We start from the raw sequence: 25,088 nt of genomic DNA on the forward strand, positions 1-25,088 counted from the left end.
GGCCAATTGTGATGTTTACTAAGTTCACAGGAAGGGAGTGTTGGGACGGAATGCCTCAGCAACAGACGCTTCATCCATATTCTCTTAATGTCATACAGAAACAACACTTCCTACTTCCTTGTAAAACTCTGATCTGTGACTTAAAAAGTTTTTTCACAGTCCATAAAATATATTGGGACATTGTAGATTTGACTTGACCCTGTAATGTAAAGCAATTTCTAAATGTGGGCATCCTGCCTTTTTATCCCACCCACTTTTATTAATGGTTGAAAGGCATAGCTTCAAGCAGTACTTTATCAAAAGTAAACCAGATGTTTAACATGAATAAAAATGTTTAGTTATGGTAGCCTATTATTCAGATATACTAGGTATTATAAAACTTGACTTTTAAATTTGGAATTTCATTTTTACTGTATGTCTGACAGTCCAAAAACTTAAGAGCCATGATCTAAATCAGGCATGTCAAACTCAAAGGCTAGCAAGGGCCAAATAAACAAGGTTTAAGTTTATGTGGGCCGCAAAAAAAACAAAAATTTAAAATTTTCATAGAAACGTAGGTTTATTTTGAAAAGTACAGTATAAAAAAAAACAAAAAACAGCGACCCCCTTGTCTACTAAATCCCAGTCCCCCACTCGTCTACTAAATCCCAGCCCCCTACCCCCTTCTACTAAATCCCAGTCTCCTCCTCGTCTACTAAATCCCAGTCCACCCCTCTACTAAACCACTGCCCCTGTTTAAAAAAAAACATTAGCCAACAAGCAGTGTCCGGAGTCCGGCCTCTGGTATACCCCCATTGGCCCTATCCGCACCCTAAAAAACGGATCCTCACGTTACTCCTTGAAACCCTTACACACACTCACTGACAGACATACACACACTCACTGACAGACACACACAGCCAGCCATACACACACACAGTCAGCCAGACAGCCATACGCACACACAAAAACACAGCCAGCCACACACACACACACACACACACACACACATTTTCCCCCCAAAAATTTAAATCCACCCAGCTTCCTTACCTTTGGGAGAGCGGGGTGGATTTCTTACCTGGGGTCTAGTGGAGCTGCTGGGCAGGAAGGCGGACAGGCAGCGAGGTAGCTGTGATCTACCTGCTCAGATCCCTTGTGCGCCGCAGAGTGACGCCTGGGGCCGGAGTGACGTCATATTCCGTCAAGGGAGCCGAGCAGGGAGAGCTCAAAATCAGCTCTCCCTCGCCACGGGCTGCAAAGATATTCCTGATGCCTGACATGCCTGATGTAAATGGACTTGAAAAGTGTAAAAACTATGCATTTAAATCACAAAACAACAGTGTGTGACATGGCTGTCTGTGTTTGAATGTCAGAGTTTACCTTGATCTATTTATAATCACATTTGAAAATGTTAAAAAAAGTGTAAACACGTGCAATAAAACACTTTTTATTTTATTGCTACAGGAAGTCTGCATATTCTAATGCACAGGAAGCTGCACATAGTTTATTCCCATCTGTATGATTTTGGTCACTGACCATTATTTAGAATCAAAGCTATATTCTATTTGATTTGACTTTAAGCAGTATTCTGTTCTCTGTTTCTCATGTAAAATGCAATATAAGGCACATCTCACAATGTTCTCATACACATACTGCCTTATTTTTGTGTGCTGTTTACTGAAAGGGACACTCCAAGTATTATACTAACTTTGGTTCATTGCATCGATTGTGATGCAAGTACGTCCCCTGTCCTCCCAAATGATTTATAAGATAGGTGTTACATCTGGCTTTGTGTGCCTATAACCAATCGGGTGAGATTTACTTACCTGAATCTGCCCCTCACAGGCGAGGCTGTCTTCCTCCAACTGATCCTTTTTCAGTTCCTGGCGCTTAAGCATATGTCTATATTTCTGTTGCCTGGGTTGGAATTTCAGTGCCTCTTTAACCCCTTAAGGACCAAACTTCTGGAATAAAAGGGAATCATGACATGTCACACATGTCATGTATTAAAGGGATCTGTTAGTGCCAGAAAAACAAACCCGTTTTCCTGGCAATATAGACTCTTGGAGTGCCCTCCCTCAGCGCTGAAAGGGTTAAAACCCTTTCAGCCACTTACCTTAATCCAGCACCGGGCTCCCTCGGCGCTGGTGACTTCTCTCCCGCCAACGTCAGCTCCCGAGTGGAGCCGAATGTGCATACCTAGCTAGAGGCATGCGCATTCAATCCCGCCCATAGGAAAACACTCTATGGGGATCTTATTTGACGCTGGACTCCATGAGGACGTCCAGTGTCAAATAAGTGCGATTTACGATTTACTTTAGTGTAAATCGCGGAAGCGCCTCTAGTGGCTGTCAGGGAGACAGCCACTAGAGGCTGGAAATAACTCTGCAGTGTAAACATAGCAGTTTTTCATTGAGCTGAAGTGGTCTGGGTTCCTATAGTGGTCCTTTAATATTATTTAGTAAAATTTCTGTTACATAGACCCATGCTACTTGCATCCACTCCAGCCATCTTTTCAACTGCCCATCCAACTGTGCTGCGAGAATGGTTGGCAGAAGGATCATTTGACATAAAAAGCTTAAAAACTTTGTTGTCCATGTAGAATCCTGAGTCTTTGTTTGTCTAAAATTATTAATACCATAATATTTCAGTATGATAAACTGTCCCAATGTCCTAACCAGATTTAAGCATCCTTGATGTCTGCTTATTACCAACTGCTTCCCGTTGTACAAGGCTACAGAATATATTGATGTCATATCAGTGTAATCGAAATGAATTGATTGTAACTCATTTTGGGCACCTATTATTCCTACATATTAAACACATTTTGTCAACATTGTGTTGTTTTACCTATTTTACAGTGTTGCAGAATATGTTGGCGCTATAATAAATAATTGTAATATATGCTATGTTAATATGACAGGGGAAAGGCTGCACTGTCACACTGCATCGTGTTCTATTTTCTAAGCAAGAGGAATGACCATGTGTTATGTATTAACAGAGAGACAGAAGGGAATCTCTAAATCTGTTCTTCCTACCACATTCAGGTTACTATGCCAATGACTAAGTGTGCATTGAAGTGTATTGTTTCAAATTTAAATACGCATTGCATATAAACTGTTCACAGAGCGGGGATCTAGAAGGATTGAGGTATAGCAAAATCAATAGGACGAAAAAGCACATTTGCTACTGCTTAGCTTGTTGGGGGCATTATTTGAGAAGCGTTAAGTAGGTCAGGGTTATATAACCTGAGAGTGGTCTGGGTGCCTGTAGCGTACTTTTAAGCCTATTATTTAAAACAGTGTTTTTGGTGTTTCTGAGAGGAGTATGTTAAGTTGGGCAAAACTTGGACAAAGACGTCTATGGCATTTGTTTGGAGACAGATGTACTTAGTTTGGGTCTAACACTCTACTTTCTGCTGGAGACGTCATAATGAGATGTTTCAGCCTGTACAGCATGACCATATATTGCACAATCACACTATCCAGTTAAAGCCAGTGAGTACTAGGGTACAGCGTTAAGCAACCTTCGGCACTCTAGATGATGTGGACTACATCTCCCATGATGTTTTTACAGCCAAAACGTTGGCAAAGCATCAAGGGAGATGTAGTCCACAACATCTGGAGTGCCAAAGGTTGCCTAACCCTGGGGAGGATAACACCATGCAAAATCATCAATGTTTTCCGAAGCACAAACTGCAGCTGAATCCTCATATACCCAAGTGTGGAACACTTCAATGTATGCTGACGTCAACAAATCTTCTGCATGGATTATAAACCAAATGTCCTCTTTATAACAACTTTAGAATAAGGGGTGAGTTTAGGATGCCAGGGTCCAGTGTATGTTTTATTCTCCCCTCAAATTCTTTTTTAAGGATTTGTGAATACAATCTCTCTATACTATTGCTTTAGGTCATTTTTGTTACCAGATATAATTGTTACCATCTAAATAAGCCTTTTTAGCAGTTCTCCAAATATTTTAGCAGTCTAAGAGTATATTATCCTTATTGTATGAAAACAATAGCACAATGCAAACTACAACTGTTTTTTGAAGTGTACTTGAACTGACCTTTTTCTACAGCATGTTGTGAATATAGCCGTTGTTATGGAAAAACTTGATCGTTTTGCCACCTGTAAACTAAAGTGGAAGGAATGCATAAAAAAAGATTACTTTTTATTTACAGCATTTAATTTGTTTCCCTTTTTTTTATTGTAGAAGAAAATGACAAGGTTTTGCTGAAACAAGAGGAAGAGGAGGAAGAAGAAGAGGAGGATGAAGAAGACAAGAAGAGTGTAGCTAGAACGGACGATTTAGTAAATCAAGCGCCACCTGATCCTGCCTCGCCTCCAGCCCCTGCACCCCCCCCACCCCCACCCCCACCTCTCCCAGCCCCTGTGGCCATCATTCCCCTCTCTGTAGTAACCAGCACTCCTCAACCAGTAGTCCAAAAACCTTTGTCACCCCCTGTAGTACAACGTCACCCACCTGTGATTAGCCCGCCTGTTCTCAACAAAGAAGTGCCCATAGCTCCTGTCATCCAACGACCTGCAGGCCCAATGCTCCCGGACATCAAAACAACCCCTCTCAGTATAGGAAGCCCTAAGCAGCAGCTGCACCATTACCAGGCACCAGTGCTGGCAATTACACACCATCACCTAATGCAGCAACAACAACAGCCGCAGCAGCCACACCAGCCACACCAGCAGCAACCTATACAACCCCAGCCTACAGCTCTACCGCACCCCCATCAGCCACCTCCACCTCAGGCGTTGGGTGCCCTCCGGCTTCCTACACTAGATGATGGAAGGCCGAATGAACAGAGGAGAAGGCCTGGAGGGTAAGGCATAAAATGGGGGTTATTAGGAGCCCTTAGTGAGTAGCAGCCATTATTTTTCCAAAAAGATCCGTTGACTGTGAACTATTTTCTTAACTGATTGTAATTATGAACTATTAGGTATAGGGGAAAATAGTGAACAAACAAAAACAAGTTGGCAGATGACCATCGTATCCCATTGCAACGTAGAACACTTGTTTGTTTTTTTATAATGTTAATGTGTGACGGGGTATAATATTAATAATACTTCTATTGGACAATAATAAAGTGCAATTATTTCTATAGAAAATGTAGTTTGAAAAACCAATGCATAATCAACATAACCAATGCATAAACCTGCATTTTCATGCATTTTGGCAGTAAAGTCTACTTATTGACATCGCATGTCTCTACACCTGTGTTAAGTGCATTGGATGAAAAAAATTGGACTACTGCACAGAAAAGGGCTAATTCGAAGGAAAAGTTCTAAAGGTGGAGCAGTTACTAAGAACATTCTATTGGTTTCCATGGAGACTACTCCACTTTTAGATCTTTGCCCCAGAATTACTCTTTATACATAACCCCTTGCTTTTTTTGTTTTTCTCAGAGAGTAGAGTAATTGAGAAGTGATTCTGGGTTTTACCCTAGGGATAAATGGCTCAATGTGACTTTATTCTAAGACAGTGAATTAGTGGTTCTTTGTCTTTACATTTTTTTTTTTTAAATGTATTTATTTATTTTTTTTAACAGAGGCAAATTAGGGAGTTTACAAAGACCTAATGCACATTTATTTAGGATGTAACAAAACTAGATAGTTGTTCACATTGAAATCTTGGGAAGCTGTACTCCTACAGCTTTGGATGATATCAACATAGCAGAATATTTGAAAATGTGTATTGAAGGACAACTCCAAATATCAGTTCATTAAACAGATTATTGTAGTAGCCATCTCCAATTTATAATACGGTAGTTTGAAGGAAAAAAAACGAAACCTCCTTTAAAGAAATCTACGAAAAGAACTTGCTCATGTGCATTACTGTTAATGAAGTCCTTCTTTTTAAGCTTGTGTGCGTGTGAAAGACGTAGATTGTGTATTTGCAATGTTTCTCCCTTTCATTGTTAAAATGAATTTGCCATGACAGATTCACTTGATTTGATTTATAGCCTTTCCTTAAGTAATAAATATATACTTTATCATTAATGATATATTTTATTTCTTAATTGGCTCTTAATAAATGCATTGCCTCTGCTCCAGTGCTGTTGACACAATGCTGGGTTAGTGTGTGTCTTACTCTAATGTATTGCACAACCCCCATTCCTCATTCCTTCCTGACCTCTTCCTTCATGATTTTTCCTGCATTGGGAAAACATCTAAAATCAAGGTGTTCCTCTTATGCCATTATCACCCAGCGCATTAGAGTGTTTCAATGAAATGACACCTGTCACTTTGTTCCTATATAAATAAAGGGGAATGTGAGATGCAATCGCACCTGTTAATATTCAGAGCAACTACTGTAAGTTCGCTGTAGTTGCTGTGAGGAAGTTCACTGGAACCACCAAGTTGAGGCAAAAATAATTTTACATTTTTGTTTAACTCTTATTTAAAACTGCAAGACAAAACTAGTAGAAAAATCTATTTAAATGACATAAACTATGATTTTTTAGATCATCACAACCTTTTCAAAGCATGTTTAGCATCGCTCACTGATGATTGAATTTCACCTCACCCAGTATATTTGATGGTAATGATTCTTGCGTATTGTATACAACAAATTTTCTGCTCTTTCATTTGTATAGATAAACGGACAGTTTAGGTACTGTGACCACTTAAGCTTCTCGTAGGGTTATTCACCGAAGCGACAACTGCCAGAGCGAATTTCAAAGTGAATTTCAAACTTTTTCTAATTTGCCTATTTTGGCCTACATTTTAGATTCACTTTGATTTCCCAGCTGGATGGGTTATGCAGGTATAAGTAACTACTGGTTCTTTTATTGACAGGAGCTCGGTTCTGCTTTAAAGGCTTTTTTTTTTGTCAGATGTAAGGCTGCAGGGAGAGTATCCTGGCACCATCATTGCCTGCCAGAGAGGTGTGGATATTACAAGTGATTGTTTTTTAGTGTGTCATTTTTAAAGTTGTCCTTTTTCTTTATGTATTATCTAGCAGCCTGAATTAAGACTAGATTAATTTTGTACATGGTGCTGGTCTTAAGATAAAAATATGTACCGGTAGTTGGGCACTATCACTTTCTCTTTCACTTTGCAGAGAAAATACTGTGCTTTAACCTTTGGATGGAATCTAGTCATGCACTGTGCATAATTATAACTACAAAAACAAAACACTTGTGCAATTATTTAAACATAGACTACATTATCTTGAAGCCCGTATTAAATGGTCTTCAAAATGCCAGCAGCATTTAAAAAGCAGCCACCCTATTTGCTGAGCTCCTGTATATTTTTTAGAAGATTTTAGGACCCATAATAAAGCGCAGCTACTGGCGAGTGACAATTTAGCTCCTATGAGTAGAAATTTACCACTGGTGAGTCTGCCATGAACCTTTTAGGAGTGCTGCTGCGAGTAACTTTAAAGGAACGCTATGGCATTAGGAATACAAACTTTTTCTCCCTTGCAGGTCTAGTCTCCTTGTGAAGAATCCAATTATTTTCTAACGCATTGGGGAGGGTAAGCCGCATGCATAGCAAAATGCAGCGCTGCGCCAATAAGATGGTTTCTTTGAGCATGTATGGCACCATCTTGACAACTAGAACTTGTACTGTTACCAGTGGCAATCTCATGTCAAGCATTTGCAGTGAAACCTTGGTTGTCCTAGAATATCCAAAACATAGGTTTGCTGGGAGTCCAGTAAGCACAAAATAATGACAATTTGACTGTTTGGCCTTCGTCAGGCCTTTGTTGTCCTGTCTGCATCACTAAGATTATGCAGGCTTGTTTGTTTTCTTTTTGGCTCACTCTTGCGTCCTAAGTTAGGTCCGGTTGGTGCTTGGTTACTTTGATACTTGGGTGCTTCATAAATCTTGGCTGACTGCATTCCTGCCTTTCAGTCCTCTCCTTTTTTACCTCGCTTTCAGTATCCCGCCTTCACACATCGGTGTCTGATCACCAGGAATCAGAATTCAGTAGACTTTGACTCTTTGCTGCTTGTCCACACCATGCGACTGGACTTGACCTTGATTTTGGTTCCGTTATCTTTAGTCTCCTTGGTTTTCTGGCCTTGGTCACAGATCCCTCACACATGTATTATTTTTCCATTGCTTGTCAAATCCTTTGTGCTGTAACTCTCTCTTTTCAGGAGTTTATCCCCATTCCAGGTTTTCCCTGGAAGTAGTTTTTTTTGTATTGGTGTCCTCTTCTCCGCTTGTGACTTCCTAGTGAACAATTCAAAGATGAAAAGTACGATGGCCGTTACATGGGGGTTGCAAGATACCACCACTAATCATTTGTAATTCAGTTTTGCTATAGCTATAATAATGTGTTGTGTCCTCTTCAGTATGGTCCTTTTCAGCTGCTTTGAGGCAACATCACTGCTGTATTCTTGCACATGCAAAATTCGCAAGATGCTCCATAGCCAAAATGAGGGCAGTAGCTCCATCCAGTGTCAAGTAGTGTTGGGTGGAGGATAAATATTGAGACAAAGTGTATCTTTTAACTGGCTTGGAATTAGATACAATATGAGTATTTCATAAAGGTTTGTTTCCATAATGTGGCTCTGTCACCTTCTGGGGTCTGTGTATATTTTGCAAAGATCCCCAATGGTGACAATGTTGCTTGGTGTGGGGTGACCAAAGGGTGCAGCAGAGGGGAGATAAACTTGCCTGATGCTGTTCCCTGGGCAACCCCACAAAAATTTCCTGGCATATGTGAGAGTACAACACCGATGGCTATGGATTAGACCACGGGGAATCTCAATAGATATTGTCTCACGATGAGCACGTTAATGTCTTCCTGTCCCAGTCGTTGCTAGTGAAGGTTGTGGGAAATTGCAAACTGTGGCGGCGGTATCTTTTTAAAGGATCACTATAGGGTTAGGAACACAAACGTGTATTCCTGACCATATAGTGTTAAAACCACCATCTAGCCCCTGTGGGCCCCTCATGCCTCCATAAATATAGTAATAATCTTACTGTATTCAAGCCTGAAGCTGTAACTCTGCATGCAGTTTGCCTAAAAAAAGCCAAGCAGTCTGCTGACATCATCAGAAGTGGTAGCCTGATCCAATCACAATGCTTCCCCATAGTATTGGCTGAGACTGACAAGGAGCCAGATCAGGGGCAGAGCCAGTATGATTCAAACACAGCCCTGGCCAATCAGCATCTGCTCATAGAGATGAATTGAATCAATGAATCTCTATGAGGAAAGTTCAGTGTCTGCATGCAGAGGGTGGAGATACTGAATGTTTGGATGCATTTTAGGCAGCCATGGCCCAGGAAGGATCTCTAACAGCTATCTGAGGAGTGACCAGTGAAGTTATCACTAGGCTGTAATGTAAACACTGCATTTTTTCTGAAAAGACAGGGTTTACAGCAAATAGCCTGAAGGGAATGATTCTACTCACCAGAACAAATTCAATAAGCTGTAGTTGTTCTGGTGACTATAGTGTCCCTTTAAGTTTTGTTAACTGTTGGAGAAATACAGAGCACAAAGTAGTCCCTACGTTGTCATATATTTTGACAGGTTTAGAATATTAGTGGCATTCCAACAGAGTTTATGAGCATTTCATATAGATTTTTTTTCTTTATGAAATGCTCAAATTTGGGGTGGGGGTAAGGGGGACTGCCTCTTTTAATGATTCACAATATGATGGTATTTTGTATGGGAAGCATATTACGTAGTACAATACAGCAATTCTAAAACTTTGGGAACAACTGTGCAACCCTGTGAATAGCTTTCAGGCAAACCAGAAAAATTAACTAGAACTATTTTTGATGCACCCAGTTAGCGATTACAATAATGGCTAAATGGCAGCATTCCAGGAACACAACAAAGTAATTTAGGGATGAAAAAAAACTGTATTGTGAAAACACTCCTGTTAAATTTATAGATTAATCTTGTGGAGCTTTCGTTGAATAAAAACCTGAATCTTCCTATTATTATTTTTTTTATCCTACTTTAAGAACAGATTGGTTTAGTTCGGTCAACTAGTGTATGTTGTGGTTAAAGTTTTCTGAGGGAGGGAGTTATGTTACCTTTTTGTACTTTCACTTTTCTAAAATGATTTTACCAGTATCCAAAAACAATTGTTTTGGTTTAGACAATGCAGGCACCATAACCATTACAGTCCACTGTGGTGGTTATGGTGCCAGGAGTCTCCTGGCGCCATTCCACAGCAAGTAATCAGACTGTATTTAATTGGTTTGACACGTATCTGGATGCCTCATATCCGGCTTCCTTTTTATTATATATCTAAAGCAGATGTTCCCCTTCTGCAACAGATATATCAATTTTGGCCCTATTTGGTAAAATTAATTGACTGCTTGATGTCATTACTTATATCTACTTTAGATAAATTAAAAAAGGAGGGCAGAACCGGGTACCCCAGGCAACCCACGTAAGTGTCAAAATGGTCAAAAACAATTTGACTGCTTTTCATGTGATGACTCCAAGGGACCCCTCACTCCATAACCACTGCAGTAAGCTGTATTGGTTATTGTGACTAGACTACCCCTTTAAACAAAACATGTTCTAACTGGTAAAAATGGGGTGGGGAGGGGGGGTTAACAAAATAAATAAGTGTTTTTTGTTGTTGAAGGAAGCACTGCTATTGACACCTCTTGTGAAATACACTACAAAAGATGAAAACAAAATGAGAAGCCCCTGTTATGGCTGTGGAGACTGCCTATAAACACACAGCCTTGGACAGCCATAACCAACTTTGGCACTGCAGTTGTTAGAGAATTCCATTTCTTTTAATGCACATTTAGGCTGACAAGAATGGGAAATGTAGTTCACAAACATCTGTAGTGCGTATTGGTTCTTATTGGCTACAAGTTTACAATAATGGCCCTGCTGCAAACAGGAAGCTTCACAAAACAGCCAAACAGGCCAACTAGAATCAAAGGAGAAGCCAATTCAACTCTAGCTGTTTTTCTTTTTTTTTTTTTCTTCACGAAACTCTGTTCCCTCCATCTCTGGAAGAAGTTGTCTTTTGGGGGGGGAACAACAATATATCATTTCATTTTACGATTAACAAATTACTTTAAATGCACATTAATGCCTATCCTGTTCAAATTATATAAACTAAAGAAGGGGTTTGTGTTTCACCGAATCCTAAAGTTCTCTTTTTATTTTTTTTTTGGTTTTTTTTTATTTTTATTTTTTTTTCTTTGTGTGCAGGGCTGGTACCCGGGAAGTCCATAATAAATTGGAGAAGAACAGGTGTGTATAAAGCCCAGACCCTGTTTCTTGGATAAACTCTTAATTACCACTATATCAAAAAGATGTACATGGTATGCCTCTGTTAGCTTTTTTTTTTTTTTAGTCAATAGAATTTGAATCAGTAGGCATGTCTCTGCCTAAGCTTTTGCCGTAATCTGTAGGTTAACACCTTCAGAGTAGTATTAAAGTGATGGGTAACCCCTATCTCCCCTGTACACTACAATCCATATGATATACCTAAGTGTACTGCAGGTTAATGTATTGGTTGCTTGAGCATATGAAACTTGTTTGCAATTCAGCAAATTTCTGTTGTCTTAAACGGGATAAAAGCTATTTGTTAATTATAGCAATCCTAATGCCTCTTTCATTTAGCGCTGGAAGAATTGCCAACAGCTTTCCTAGGAAATTGGGTTTGGGCAACAGCAATTCCATTTAGGCATTGATAGCATGCTTTCTGGATTTTTGTGGCTAAGCTGTTTCTTGTCTTGTGGTTTTTTTTTTGTGTTAGATTTTTTTTTTCTTTTATTCCACCAATCTATGTTCTGCTAACCTGGGTGAGATGCTTTTTTTTTTTTTTTTTCCTTTTTTTGTTTAATTTTATTTTCTTACTCTCATGGTGTGAACATACCCCAAAAATCCAAAGCCAAAACTTGTGTTTTGGTTTTCTACCTGCAAATATAAGTGGACATGCAATCTGGAACACCAGTAGCGTACCAAGTACTTTTCATTCTGCCAGTCAATGTTTTCAATTAAAAGTGTTTTTTTCCCAACTTCACTCGAGATTTATAAATCGAAATGATGAAAGAATTTGGACTTTGCCAAAATATTGTCATGAAACTACCGTTTTTGTTCGTGGCATTAATCCCTGCCCATGTTCGTCTGAGCTATAATCTTGACTGCTTTGTATGAAGTCTTTAATTTTATGTGTTGCACAGCAGAAAAATCCTGTTAATGGTTTTTGTTCTTTCTATCCCTCTCCCCTTGTTTTGTGTACAGTATATGTATGAACTCTAAATCACTAAGCTTTCTGGGATAGCTGACCTGCTTCTCTATCCCATAGGCGGGCACACCTAAAGGAATGCTTCGAGACGTTGAAAAGAAACATCCCCAATGTGGATGACAAGAAGACATCGAACCTCAGCGTGTTACGAAGTGCTTTGAGATACATCCAGGTAGGACTGTTACATTTTTAAAGATGTAGTGCAAAAGGTTGATCCTCCGCTTTTGTCAAAGTACACTATAGGCACAAATACAATTTTAGCTTAATTACCGTATTTATCGGCGTATAACACGCACCGGCGTATAACACGCACCTCATTTTTAGAAAGAAATTCCAGGAAATTTCCCCCCCTCCCATAGTATTCCCCCCCTCATCCCATAGTATTCCCCCCCTCATCCCATAGTATTCCCCCCTCATCCCATAGTGTTCCCCCCCTCCCATAGTATTCTCCCCCCCTCCCCTCCCATAGTATTCTCCCCCCCTCCCCTCCCATAGTATTCTCCCCCCCTCCCATAGTATTCTCCCCCCCTCCCATAGTATTCTCCCCTCCCCTCCCCCATAGTATTCTCCCCCTCCCCTCCCATAGTATTCTCCCCCTCCCCTCCCATAGTATTCTCCCCCCTCCCCTCCCATAGTATTCTCCCCCCTCCCCTCCCATAGTATTCTCCCCCCTCCCCTCCCATAGTATTCTCCCCCCTCCCCTCCCATAGTATTCTCCCCCCTCCCCTCCCATAGTATTCTCCCCCCTCCCCTCCCATAGTATTCTCCCCCCTCCCCTCCCATAGTATTCTCCCCCCCCTCCCCTCCCATAGTATTTTCCCCCTCCCCTCCCATAGTATTCTCCCCCTCCCATACTCCCCCCCTCCCATAGTATTCTCCCCCCCTCCCCTCCCATAGTGTACTTCCCCCCTCCCCTCCCCTCCCATAGTGTACTTCCCCCCCCTTCCCTCCCCTCCCATAGTGTACTTCCCCCCCCCCTCCCCTCCCATAGTGTACTTCCCTCCCCTCCCATAGTGTACTTCCCTCCCCTCCCATAGTGTACTTCCCCCTCCCCTCCCATAGTGTACTTCCCCTCCCATAATTACTTACCTGTCCTGAAGCGTGGGCCGGCTTCACAGCTTGCACCGCGGTACAGGAACTTTAATTTCATGTTCTGGTTTCCGGCGGGACTGAAAGGAAGTGTGCACACTATTGTGCACACTTCCTTTCAGTCCCGCCGGAAACCGGAACATGAAATTAAAGTTCCTGTACCGCGGTGCAAGCTGTGAAGCCGGCCCACGCTTCAGGACAGGTAAGTAATTATGGGATATCGGCGTATAACACGCACCCACGATTTTCCCCCTATTTTCAGGGGAAAAAAGTGCGTGTTATACGCCGATAAATACGGTAAGCAGTTTTAGAAACATAGAGTGTGACTGCAGATAAGAACCATTGGGCCCATTTAGTCTGCCCAATTTTCTAAATACTTTCATTGGTCCCTGGCCTTATCTTATATCTAGGATAGCCTTATGCCTATCCCACGCATGCTTAAACTCCTTCACTGTGTTAACCTCTACCACTTCAGCTGGAAGGTTATTCCATGCATCCACTACCCTCTCAGTAAAGTAATACTTCCTGATATTATTTTTAAACCTTTGCTCTCTAATTTAAGACGATGTCCTTTTATTGTGGTAGTTTTTCTTCTTTTAAATATAGTCTCCTCCTTTACTGTGTTGATTCCCTTTATGTATTTAAATGTTTCTATTATATCTCCCCTGTCTCGTCTTTCCTCCAAGCTATACATGTTAAGATCCTTTAACCTTTCCTTGCAAGTTTTATCCTGCAATCCATGAACCAGTCTAGTTGCCCTTCTCTGAACTCTCTCTAAAGTATCAATATCCTTCTGGAGATGCGGTCTCTAGTACTGCGTATAATACTCCAAGTGAGGTCTCACCAGTGTTCTGTAAAATGGCATGAGCACTTCCCTCTTTCTACTGCTAATACCTCTCCCTATACAACCAAGCATTCTGCTAGCATTTCCTGCTGCTCTATTACATTGTCTGCCTACCTTTAAGTCATCTGACTTAAATCAAATATCAAAGACTGTATCAAATATTCTATACTTTGCTCTTGGGTTTTTACGTCCAAGTTGCATTATCTCGCACTTATCCACATTAAATGTCTGCCACAAATCTGACCATTTTTCTAGTTTACCTAAGTCATTTGCCATTTGGCTTATCCCTCCTGGAACATCCACCCTGTTACATATTTTAGTATCATCAGCAAAAATACATACCTTACCATCAAAACCTTCTGCAATATCACTAATAAAAATATTAAAGAGAATGTTTCCAAGTACAAATCCCGGAGGTACCCCACTGGTGACAAGACCATGCTTCAAATATACTCCATTGACTACAACCCTCTGTTGTCTGTCACTGCCTTACCCATTCAATAATATCGGAATCCAGACTTAAAGATTGCAATTTATTGATAAGCCTTCTATGTGCAACAGTGTCAAAAGCCTTGCTGAAATCTAGATAAGCAATGTCTACTGCACCACCCTGATCTATTATTTTAGTTCCCCAATCAAAAAAATCAATAAGATCAGTTTGGCATGATCTCCCTGAAGTAAACGCATGTTGTCTCTGATCTTGAAATCCATGTGATTTTAGATGTTCAACAATCCTATCCTTTAACATGGTTTCCATTACTTTCCCTACTACTGAAGTAAGGCTTACTGGCCTATAGTTGCCCGACTCCTCCGTACTACTTTACTTCCAATCTTCTGGGACTATTCCTGTTAACAATGATTGGTTAAATTAATCTGTTAATGATTTTGCTAGTACACCACTAAGCTCTTTTAATAACTTTGGGTGTATTCCATCAAGTCCCATTAACTTATTTGTCTTAACTTTTGACAGTTGAAATAGAACCTCTTCCTCTGTAAACTCACGTGTAACAAATGACAAATTTGTCCTTTTTTCTAACTGAAGCCCCTTTCCTTAATTTTCATCTGTAAATACTGAACAAAAATATTCATTGAGGCAGTCAGCTAGACCTTTATCCTCTTCTACATACCTTCCTTCTTCTGTTTATAATCTAACTAATCCTTATTTTACTTTCCTTTTCTCATTTATGTGTCTAAAAAATGTTTTGTCCCCTTTTTTTTTACTGACTGCTATTTTCTCTTCTGTGTGTGATTTGGAAGCTCTTATAACTTGCTTAATCTCTTTCTGCCTAATCTTATAGATCATTCTGTCTTCCTCACTCTGTTTTTTTTTTTATATATATATATATAATTACTAAATGCTAACTTTGTGTCTTTTACTATTTTGGCCACATGTGCAGAGTACCACAGTGGTTTCTTTTTTTTTTTTTTTTTTGGCGTTTACTGACAAATCTAATGCAATTTTCTGTTGCCTTCAGCAGTGCAACTTGTAAATAATCCCATTTCTCTTGGACTCCATTTAAATTGCTCCAGTCTGATAATGACTCCTTTACACATATTCTAATTTTAGAAAGGTCTGTTTTTCTAAAGTCTAAGTCTTTTGGTTTTGTCTGGTGTGACTCAGTCATTGTTCTTTGGTACATAGATTGTGCAATGAGCCTGCAGGGGTAGGCAACCTTTTAGCAGTACTGTGCCAAAATAAGATTGTGATATCCCATAGTGTGCTGGTCCTATATTTTTAAATTAAAGTGTGTATGTTGCTGTATTCTGCTTGTGTTATTTATACTGCAGTTGCTTTACATTGTTGTATTTGTGCATATGTGGGGTGTTATATTGTATATGTTCATTAGTAGTTTGTGGTATTGTGTATGATACCTATGTATGGGGGCTGCTTGTGAAATTGAGTGTGTTGATGGAAATGTCACATTGTGTGTTTGGTGGAGTGTGTATGTGAGAGGTGTGCATGTATATGGATTGTTAGTGGTGTTGTGTTTGTGCTGACTTTGTGTGTGAGCTGTTCGTATTATTTGTATGAGGGGAGGGTTATTCTGCATCTCTGTGTATATCTATAGCAGTGTGGGTGGCTTCCCTGAGTTCCAGTGGGGACGTGCTGGCCAGGTACAGGTCAAGGGCAGGAAATGCGATAGCTGCTGCAGGCTGCTCTACTCCAGTGCAGATTCCCATTCACAAGTGCTGGGATAAGTTATCTGAGATCACTTGCTCTATGTGCTGCAATGCATAAATTGATCTATGCCCCTCACCACCTTTTCGCATTAGCAGATATCTGAAGTTCCACTGGAACTCCTGATAGGCCAGAGAGGCTTGTTTAGCTCTAGCAGCCTTGAGTGCCGAGCAAAGATATACCTTGAGTGCTGGGCATGGCACACGTGCCATTGGTTGCCCTACCCCTGATATAGACACACAATCTCCTTCATTAAACTAAAGTTTTTTGATGCCTATAGAATCCCTTTAAAGCTGAGTTTTTTTTAGTTCAAAATAAAATAAAAATTATATATATATATATATATATATATATATATGTATGTATATATATTTTTTATTATTATTATTTTTAATTTTTTTTAAATGTAACTATTGCTCCCTGACATATTCAATGTCTAACCTGAAGCTTTCAATGATGGATTAGCTTTAAAAATCTTATATCACCCAATAATCTATTACCTGAAAAAAAGAATAGCGACTATAATACAGAATAAAAACTTAAACTCGAGGTGCTAAACTTAGGGAAACTCCTGATTTATCTAAACAATGTTATAGATGTCAGCCTACCTGATGAGAAGCTAATTATATAACAGCAATTTTGGATAATCCTCCAAACTACCACCCATTTCTAAGTTTCTATGTATATGGATTGTTTATTAAAGGTTTTCTTTAAACCAAACTAAAGTAAAATCTTTGGCAGGACAATAACATTTAACAGTTGCAAGCACTGCCAAATATTAAAAAGAGGAATTAGGTAACCTCTTGGTGCTGCTGAATCCGAGATGGAGGAAGGATAGAAGATTGTACAGCAGTACGGAATTTGCTGGCACTATGTAGATGGGGAAAGAAGAGAAAAAAAATATTAAAAGAGTAGAGGTACAGGTAAAAGTATGTACCCACCCACAAGTCTAATTGATAAGATGAAAGTGGGGAGGCAGGCATAGAAACCCGGGGTGTAGGTCGGGGGAAGAGATATTTCAAGGACTTGGGATCATTTGAACCAGAAACTGTAATTATACAAATAATGGAATGGGCAGCAATCATCAGATGCTTCTCATAAAGAAATGTGAGAAGTATTCAAAGTGTTCGGCAGTATCACATTTAATGATTTCTGCCATGGAGGAGGAGCTAGCCACAGCTTGGGAGAACAGGTGAGTTAAATCACCTTTTCAGCACATGTGGAGCGGGGCCGAGGACCTGAACAGCCATACCAGGACGATAGTGTCAGGAATACATGTTTGTATTCCTGACACTACAGTGTCCCTTAAACTAAAATGCATTAATTCAACATATGTATCTTGTATGCCTTGTAGCCGAATGGTTTCACAGGTCTTAGGTCAGAATTGCTGGTATTTCTCTTTATGTGTACTCTTTCTGTCTTTTCACAAAGCATGGGCTTTAAACACAGCCATGTATTGAATATATTGACAAAGGGTCCTGATTTTTCACAGGATTTACAATAGATGGAGAAACAATAATTTATATACACCATAAAGCTGTCATCGGTTCCCCTCCTTTAGTGTTTTCATCCTTCTTCATATGCCAGCTGTGTGCCTTCCTCTATTGCACCCTGTGCCAGAATCTAAGCATATAACTATTGGTAGTAGATTATTAAGACTTTATTTTGGGATTACTGTGATACCAAGCATACACAAACAAATAAATAACACATATAGAATTAATTATGGAGCTGTGTGGTTGATGTATAATAAGCAAAAGATTGGGCCACAAACTAAACTGTTAAAATAATTAATTGTATTATCCGGTCCCGTCTGAGAGCTACAGCCACACAATGTTTATTAAAATAAAATGCTTTGGATGAAATTGAGTCTGATATGATTTGCAGAGGCTTGCCTAGTTTTAAAAATTATAGCGTTGTCTTGTATAATTCGTTCCCATAAAGTACTGTATGCTTTGCTCTCAACTACACATACCCATCTAAAGCAGTCTGCATTTTTCTGTAATACAAAAGCTGTGTATGAGACATTGTTTTAATATTATTGTGGTATGGGCAAATCATAAAGATCCTTGTCCTTACTATATAAACTACCGGTACTTTACTCCTAGCAGTTTGTGAGTTCCAGCCTGTCTTCATGTCATATGAATACAGCATAAATCGATGACAATATTATAGTTTGTTTTATTTTCTTTCTAAATTCTCCATCTATGAAACATCAGCTGCAATTTTGTGTGTGTTTTTCCCATTAATAGTTGTATTGAGAATTTTCATTTGCATTAGTACATAGTATTTGTTCAAACTCCCTTTAAGTTAGTAATACTGTGTACATGTCAACATTAAAGGTCATATAAGCAGAATGTTACATTTAAAAAAAATAAATCTGTTTGAATAAACAGTTACTTCTAGAACCCCTGGTTTCCAGCAGTTGAACCACCAAAGTTGGTCCTCTGGCACCAGATACAGCAGTCTCCAGTCTTTTTATTTATTTTTATTTTATTTTATTTTAAGTGGGTCTGTCACATTATAGAATTTCATAAAGATATAAGCTTTATGAAATGCTGTTTAAAGATTGTATTGAAATTTCACTGAAATTCTGACGCAATCCAGAGATACAATAAGACAAAGAAGGGGTCTTATGGTAAAGCCGGAGGTTGGCAAAAGGAGATGCGACTCTGTCAACGTTTGGCCAATCTCATCATCTGTCAGAAATGACGGCTGTGGGATTCAGGATTTGTCTGTGCAGGACCTCACGGGATTCTCCATAGACCTCAGTGTTGTACACTTGCGAATGTGCAAGAGTATAGCATTGACATGGTCAGTTGAAGCACCGGGAGTCAAAGACTATCTTCATCATGAAGATTTTATGTTATGGGAGTGGCTGTGTTCCTTTAAAAGTTACCGCACTACATTTTTTTTTTTTCTTCTAGCTTATTTTTAACTGTGTTTAATTGTTTTAGTTATACTTTAAGCTGTGTTGTGTTATGTCATATCTGTAGATATATTATTTTTATGTAACTTCATATTATGTCCTTTTATGAGCAGGACATTATTGCAGCTTGTATTATGTTTTTGGAGCAATATTGGGACAAAAATAAAGTCATGCCTTTAAAACGTAATCACACCATCACTCTATCCATTGCAGAATTCTCCAGCCAGACATGAGTTGCAATCAGTAAATATCTGTCTATCTGTAAATATCTGTCTATCCCCCCACCCCCTTTATTTATTTATTGTTTTAAATATTTGATGATAATGCCTCATAAAAAGATAATATATGTAGAGCTTTTCTCCTAGCCAAGTTGTAAGTGCTTTAACAGTGAGCGTTCTTCACACAAAGATTATGAGAATGGGCTATTCCTAGGAACACCGTTGCTCCCAGGGCCGGCGCTACCTGTAAGGCGGACTAGGCAGCCGCCTAGGGCGCCCCTTGGGAAGGGGCGCCGCCAGGAGCGCCGGCCCCCCTAATGCTGCAGCCGCCCGAGCGCTCTGTAGAGAGCCTCAGGCGGCTGCAGCTTTGCCCGGGCTGGTGCGTCCATGAGGGCGCACCGCCCGGGCACAGCATGAGGAGAGGGAGGGGGCTGACAGGAGGGAAGCGCTCAGCGCTCCCTCCTGTCACTCCCTCTCTGTAGCGTGACCGAGCGCAGTATAGTCCGCCGGTACAGGGAGCATCTGTCTCCTGTACTCGGACGGACTAACAGGAAGTGAACACTGGTGTTCACTTCCTGTTAGTCCGCCGGGTACAGGAAACAAAAGCTCCCTGTACCCGCGGACCATGATACAGAGCTCGGCCACGCTACTATAGAGGTAGGGGAGGGTGGGGGGAATAAATAGAGAGGGGGGGGGGAGATAAATACATGGAGAGGGAGGGGAGGAGGAGAAATCAATGAAGAGGGAGGGGGGGTGGAGAAATAAATGGAGAGGGGGGAGGAGAAATAAATGGAGAGGGAGGGGAGGAGGAGAAATCAATGAAGGGGGGGGGGGAATAAATGGACAGGGAGGGGAGGAGGAGAAATCAATGAAGAGGGAGGGGGGGAGAAATAAATGGACAGGGAGGGGGGAGAAATAAATGGACAGGGAGGGGGGAGAAATAAATGGACAGGGAGGGGGGGGATAAATGGACAAGGAGGGGGGGAAATAAATGGACAGGGAGAGGAGGAAATAAATGGACAGGGGGGGGATAAATGGACAGGGAGGGGGGAATAAATGGACAGGCAGGGTGGGGGGAATAAATGGACAGACAGGGAGGGGGGAATAAATGGACAGACAGGGAAGGGGGAATAAATGGACAGGGGGGGGATAAATGGACAGGGGGGGGAAATAAATGGACAGGGAGGGGGTAAATAAATGGACAGGGAGGGGGAGGGAATAAATGGACAGGAGGGGGAGGGAATAAATGGACAGGATGGGGGGGGGATAAATGGACGGGGGGGATAAATGGACAGGGAGGGGGGGGGAAATGGACAGGCAGGGTGGGGGAATAAATTGAAAGGGGGGGGATAAATTGACAGGGAGGGGAATTGACGGGATTAGGAGGGGGAATGAGAGTGGGGAGGGGAGAAGAGAGTGACAACGGGGGAGACGAGAGTGACAAGGGAGGGGGAGAAGAGAGGGACACGCAGGGGAGAAGAGAGTGACAAGGGAGGAGGGGGGAGAAGAGAGGGACAAGAGGGGGGAGAAGAGAGGGACATGGGGGGGAGAAGAGAGGGACAAGGGGGGTTGAGAAGAGAGTGACGAGGGAGGGAGAGGGGGAGAAGAGAGTGACAAGGGAGGGGGGAGAGATTGACATCCATCACACACACACACAATGCACCCCTTGCACACAGAAAAACACACAATGCATTACACACACACACACACACACAAGCAATTCAACCCTTACACACAATGCATCCCTTACACACACAGAAACACACAATGCATTCCTTACACACACTCAATGCACCCCTTACAGACGCACACACTGCATCCCGTACATACACAGAAACACTCATTGCAGCCCTTACACATACAAACACAGATTCACACAATGCATTCCTTACACACATATCAGGACATCCCCTACTCCTGTGAACAAACTAATTGGTGGAACATGAAGGTGGACCCTGGGGCCCAGACCTTGAGCTGTGCAAAGGGCCTTAAAAAAAATGGAGCCTTCTTCCTGTTCTCCCAGAACACAAACAGCCTCCAGAGAGCCTGTTCTACACCAGACCAGTGGAGCCAGACTGCAGGTAGAGCCCATCACCATCCTCATCTGATTGTAAGTAGGCAATCTAGTATATTATTCGTGGCACTAATCTCTAATTTACCTCACATTAAAGGGACACTTTAGTCCCCAGAACCACTGCAGCTTAATGTAGTGGTTCTGGTGTCGATAGCCTGTCCCTGCAGGCCTTTTAATGTAAACACGGTGGCACTGCAGCACTTGCGTTAGTTAACATGGGGCATTGTGATGTCATATCGGGGGGGGGATGGGGGGCGGCAAACTTTACTTTTGCCTAGGGCGGCAAAAATCCTTGCACCGGCCCTGGTTGCTCCCAGTTGATTATGATGTGTAAGATGATGTCAAGCATTGACTTTGACATATCTGGTATTTAAATGATCAGGGCTAGCAACTTTTTTTTTTTTTTTTTTTAATGATTATTTATTAGCCTGCATTATGCTGCTGTTTTTGTCATTTCTCTGGACTGATTAGTTTGAGTTGAAAATGGCCATTAACCTGTGACAAGTAGCTTAGGTTCCCAACTGGAAACAGCGCTTTCCTGGTTGGTGTCAATGATATTCTTCCAGCCGTGAGTAAATTAAACTAATGTCCATTTTACCAAAAGTATTACAACAATGTAAACTATTTGTAGTAATGTACTGTAGAAATGATTGATTGCCTGACTGCTTTCCCTTTGAACAAATTTGCCTATGCAGCTGCCTACTTCTCCTCAGTCTAAAATTAGGAGTGGTGATGGGGTTATTTTTCTGTGGTATTACGCCTCCTTTCATAATTTTCCTTGGACCATAATGTCACTGAAGAAAAAGGGAATGCCGGGATTAAAGGGATTCTATAGTGTAAGGAATACAAACTTTTATTCTTAACATTATAATTCCCTCTGTGACCTTTAGTCACTTATTCGATTCCAGCACCGATCTACCTCAGCGCTGGGTTGGTGCCTCCTCCGACGTCATCCAACGTGGTAATGCGGTGAGGACATACAGCATCATTTAGGCTAAAAAGAAGTTGGTTAGCCACCAGGAAGTACCACTAGTGGCTGACCGCCCTTTAACGGAAGTCATACCACGCACTAACACCGTGGAGTCTATTCTCTAAACCCCCAATTTGCTTTTGCAATTTTGCCTGATTTCATTCCATTAAATTCTCTAGCAATCCGTTGTTAAAATTGATAATGTGCAGACTTCTCACATTTCTAGTAAGGGATGTGAAATCTTGACCTTCCTGTTGAAATAACTGGCAGGTCGTGTTATTTCATCCGGCGGATAATGATTTCAAATCTTGTACAGTGTGTCGTGACTGACAATAGTTCAGCTTATTGCTGATGGGTTCAGCATAAAATATTATCGTAATATTTTACTAAAAAATGGAACTAGGAATATTTACTTCTACCTAATGCAGAATATTTTTTCCCGTCTCAACAACTCTCAAGTAAATTTCATGCGACACTGAGTACAGGTACCAGTTAAATACAAGAATAAAAAAATATAGGAAAGAGGATGTTCTACGTATAGGTCCTTCTTACATGTCACTGCCCTATATCGATACCTTAGCAATAGCATTAACAGGAAGTGGTCACTAACCGAAATAAGCTTAAGGCACCAGTTCTTATGAAAAAGCTGCGACTTTCATCAAGTAATGACGTGTGGTGCAATGAGTTAACCTGTAAACTTCCTTTGAGTTTGGACTGCTTCTTAAGGGTGCAAGAGTCATTATTTCATAATATAGTTCAGCATCCTAAACCTTTCTGAGATTGTCTGTTTTCCAGCAATGGACTAAACTGAATATCTAAAGGAACGTGGAATAAACAGGGAGGAGGAAGAGTCTGTGCATGACGCTCTGCAGTTTGCTATAGTTTTTTACCCATCCAAATCTGTCCCACCTTAGACTGCAATGCGTGTCATTGCCATTCAAGGATGGATGGATAATGAAAAAGACAAAGGGGGCGGTTGTCAGGCTTAGATTGCTCGAAAGAGATTTCAAAATAATTATGGGGGTGGCGGGCAGCACCCAAAGAATCTTGGTACCATAAACACTACAAAAAGCTTAAGTGCGTATGTTACCTATAGTGCGCCTGTAACAAGACCGCAAACTGTTAACTTACGACTATCACATCAATCCTTTGAATTTGTGAAAAATGAAAACCAAAAGATACACTACACTAATTTACAGCAATATTAGTGTATCTACAGTGAATATAAAATATTCACTAAAAAATGAGATAGTTGGCTGAATACAGAGCCCAATTACTCTTGTAGCTAACGATAACACATCCTGCAGCTGGGAGTTTTATAGTCCTTTATAAGCCAGTTATTATTAAGGGATGAGCAATTTCCTAGTATTTTTTATTTTAGTGCAGGGATGGTCATCCCCATAGCTCTGCCACAGTCATGGCAGAGCAATGTTTAAATGGGCAGTGGCTTTTTAATAGGGACCCTACTCCGCCGCCCAAGAGGGAATCGGTGACGTTGTCTGAGCTCTGATGAATGTGGTGCCTGGGGTTAAAAAAAAAACAAAAAAACATTGGTTTTAGCCATTTTTGAATTGCGGCCATTATTATTATAATTATTATTCTTTCTTCGGCTGTGATGCAGTAATTTATTAAAATGGCTGATATTGGATAATTTCTGTGTAATTGTGTCATTCAGCAGTCAGTGCTGTAGGAGAGCATGGTTCACACAGTGTTTATGATTTGGCAGGGCTGCTGTGTGATGTGTAATCCTGCTCAGTGTGGAGAGCAGTGAGGACGCAAAGTTCACACACAGCGAACACTAAAACCGTTTCATTCGATCTATTTTTCCGTGAAACGTGTTTAATAGGTGTGAGTTCGCATTTTGACCCCCTGCCGGCCGCCGTACTTTCTGCTCACTCGGCGCGCTCTTCTTCGAGTTTCACCAGCGGCCAAAGGGTTACTTTTTTTTCTGTCAGTCACGCCCTCCCTTTGACGTCAGCGCACGCGCTTTTGAAGGGCGGGGGGAGGAGGGGATGAGAGAGGGAGAAAATAATAAATAACAGTGGTGAGCGCGTGCGTACTCTCTCCCCTCCCCTCGCGTTTTCCCCGCCCAGGTCCACGTGCGCATAGAGCACATGGCTACCCCCGAGCCTGGGTGACGTCAGTTTCTCCAGCCCCGCCCTCGGTGAGACAGGACGTGTTTTTTTTTTTGGTGTTTTTTTTGCTGAGGGGTTGGGTTCGGATGGGAGGGTCTGTAGCACGAGATCCGCAGCGCGTGCTGCTTCTACTGCGTGTAAGTTCGAGTAGTGGGCGGAGCTTGGCGTGAGGTGTGCTGCCCCCTGCAGGCCGCCTGTTGTGTTGTCACTGTGTGTGTGTTTGTGTATATTTATATATAAATATATCTATATATACATACACATACATACATGCAATAATTGATTTTTTTTTTTATATATAAAACTAAATTAGCTGCTTAGCAGAAATGTGTATTTGCAATTTAGTTGTAGGTAAATTGTGCTAATTAATTTACAAAAACATGAATTGAAAGCATATTTTCTAAATTCAGGCTGAGAATAGTCAAGATGTTAGGATAGTGGTAATTCCCCCCCATCCACGTGGCAT

General features: G+C 41.0%; 1 protein-coding gene across 2 annotated transcripts in view; it reads left to right on the forward strand.

The window, feature by feature from the left end:
- Positions 1 to 25,088, forward strand: part of MNT (MAX network transcriptional repressor) — a 70,193-nt gene that overhangs the window by 24,398 nt on the left and 20,707 nt on the right. The window contains exons 2-4 of one of the 2 annotated variants that reach the window (XM_063444002.1): positions 4,195 to 4,816; positions 11,143 to 11,184; positions 12,245 to 12,356. In XM_063444002.1, the coding sequence (XP_063300072.1) occupies positions 4,195 to 4,816; positions 11,143 to 11,184; positions 12,245 to 12,356 (776 nt within the window). The remainder of the gene's footprint in view (positions 1 to 4,194; positions 4,817 to 11,142; positions 11,185 to 12,244; positions 12,357 to 25,088) is intronic. The other variant, XM_063444011.1, reaches the window with a different exon arrangement.

The sequence above is a fragment of the Pelobates fuscus genome, chromosome 1 (assembly GCF_036172605.1).
Source record: "Pelobates fuscus isolate aPelFus1 chromosome 1, aPelFus1.pri, whole genome shotgun sequence".
Lineage (NCBI taxonomy): Eukaryota > Metazoa > Chordata > Amphibia > Anura > Pelobatidae > Pelobates > Pelobates fuscus.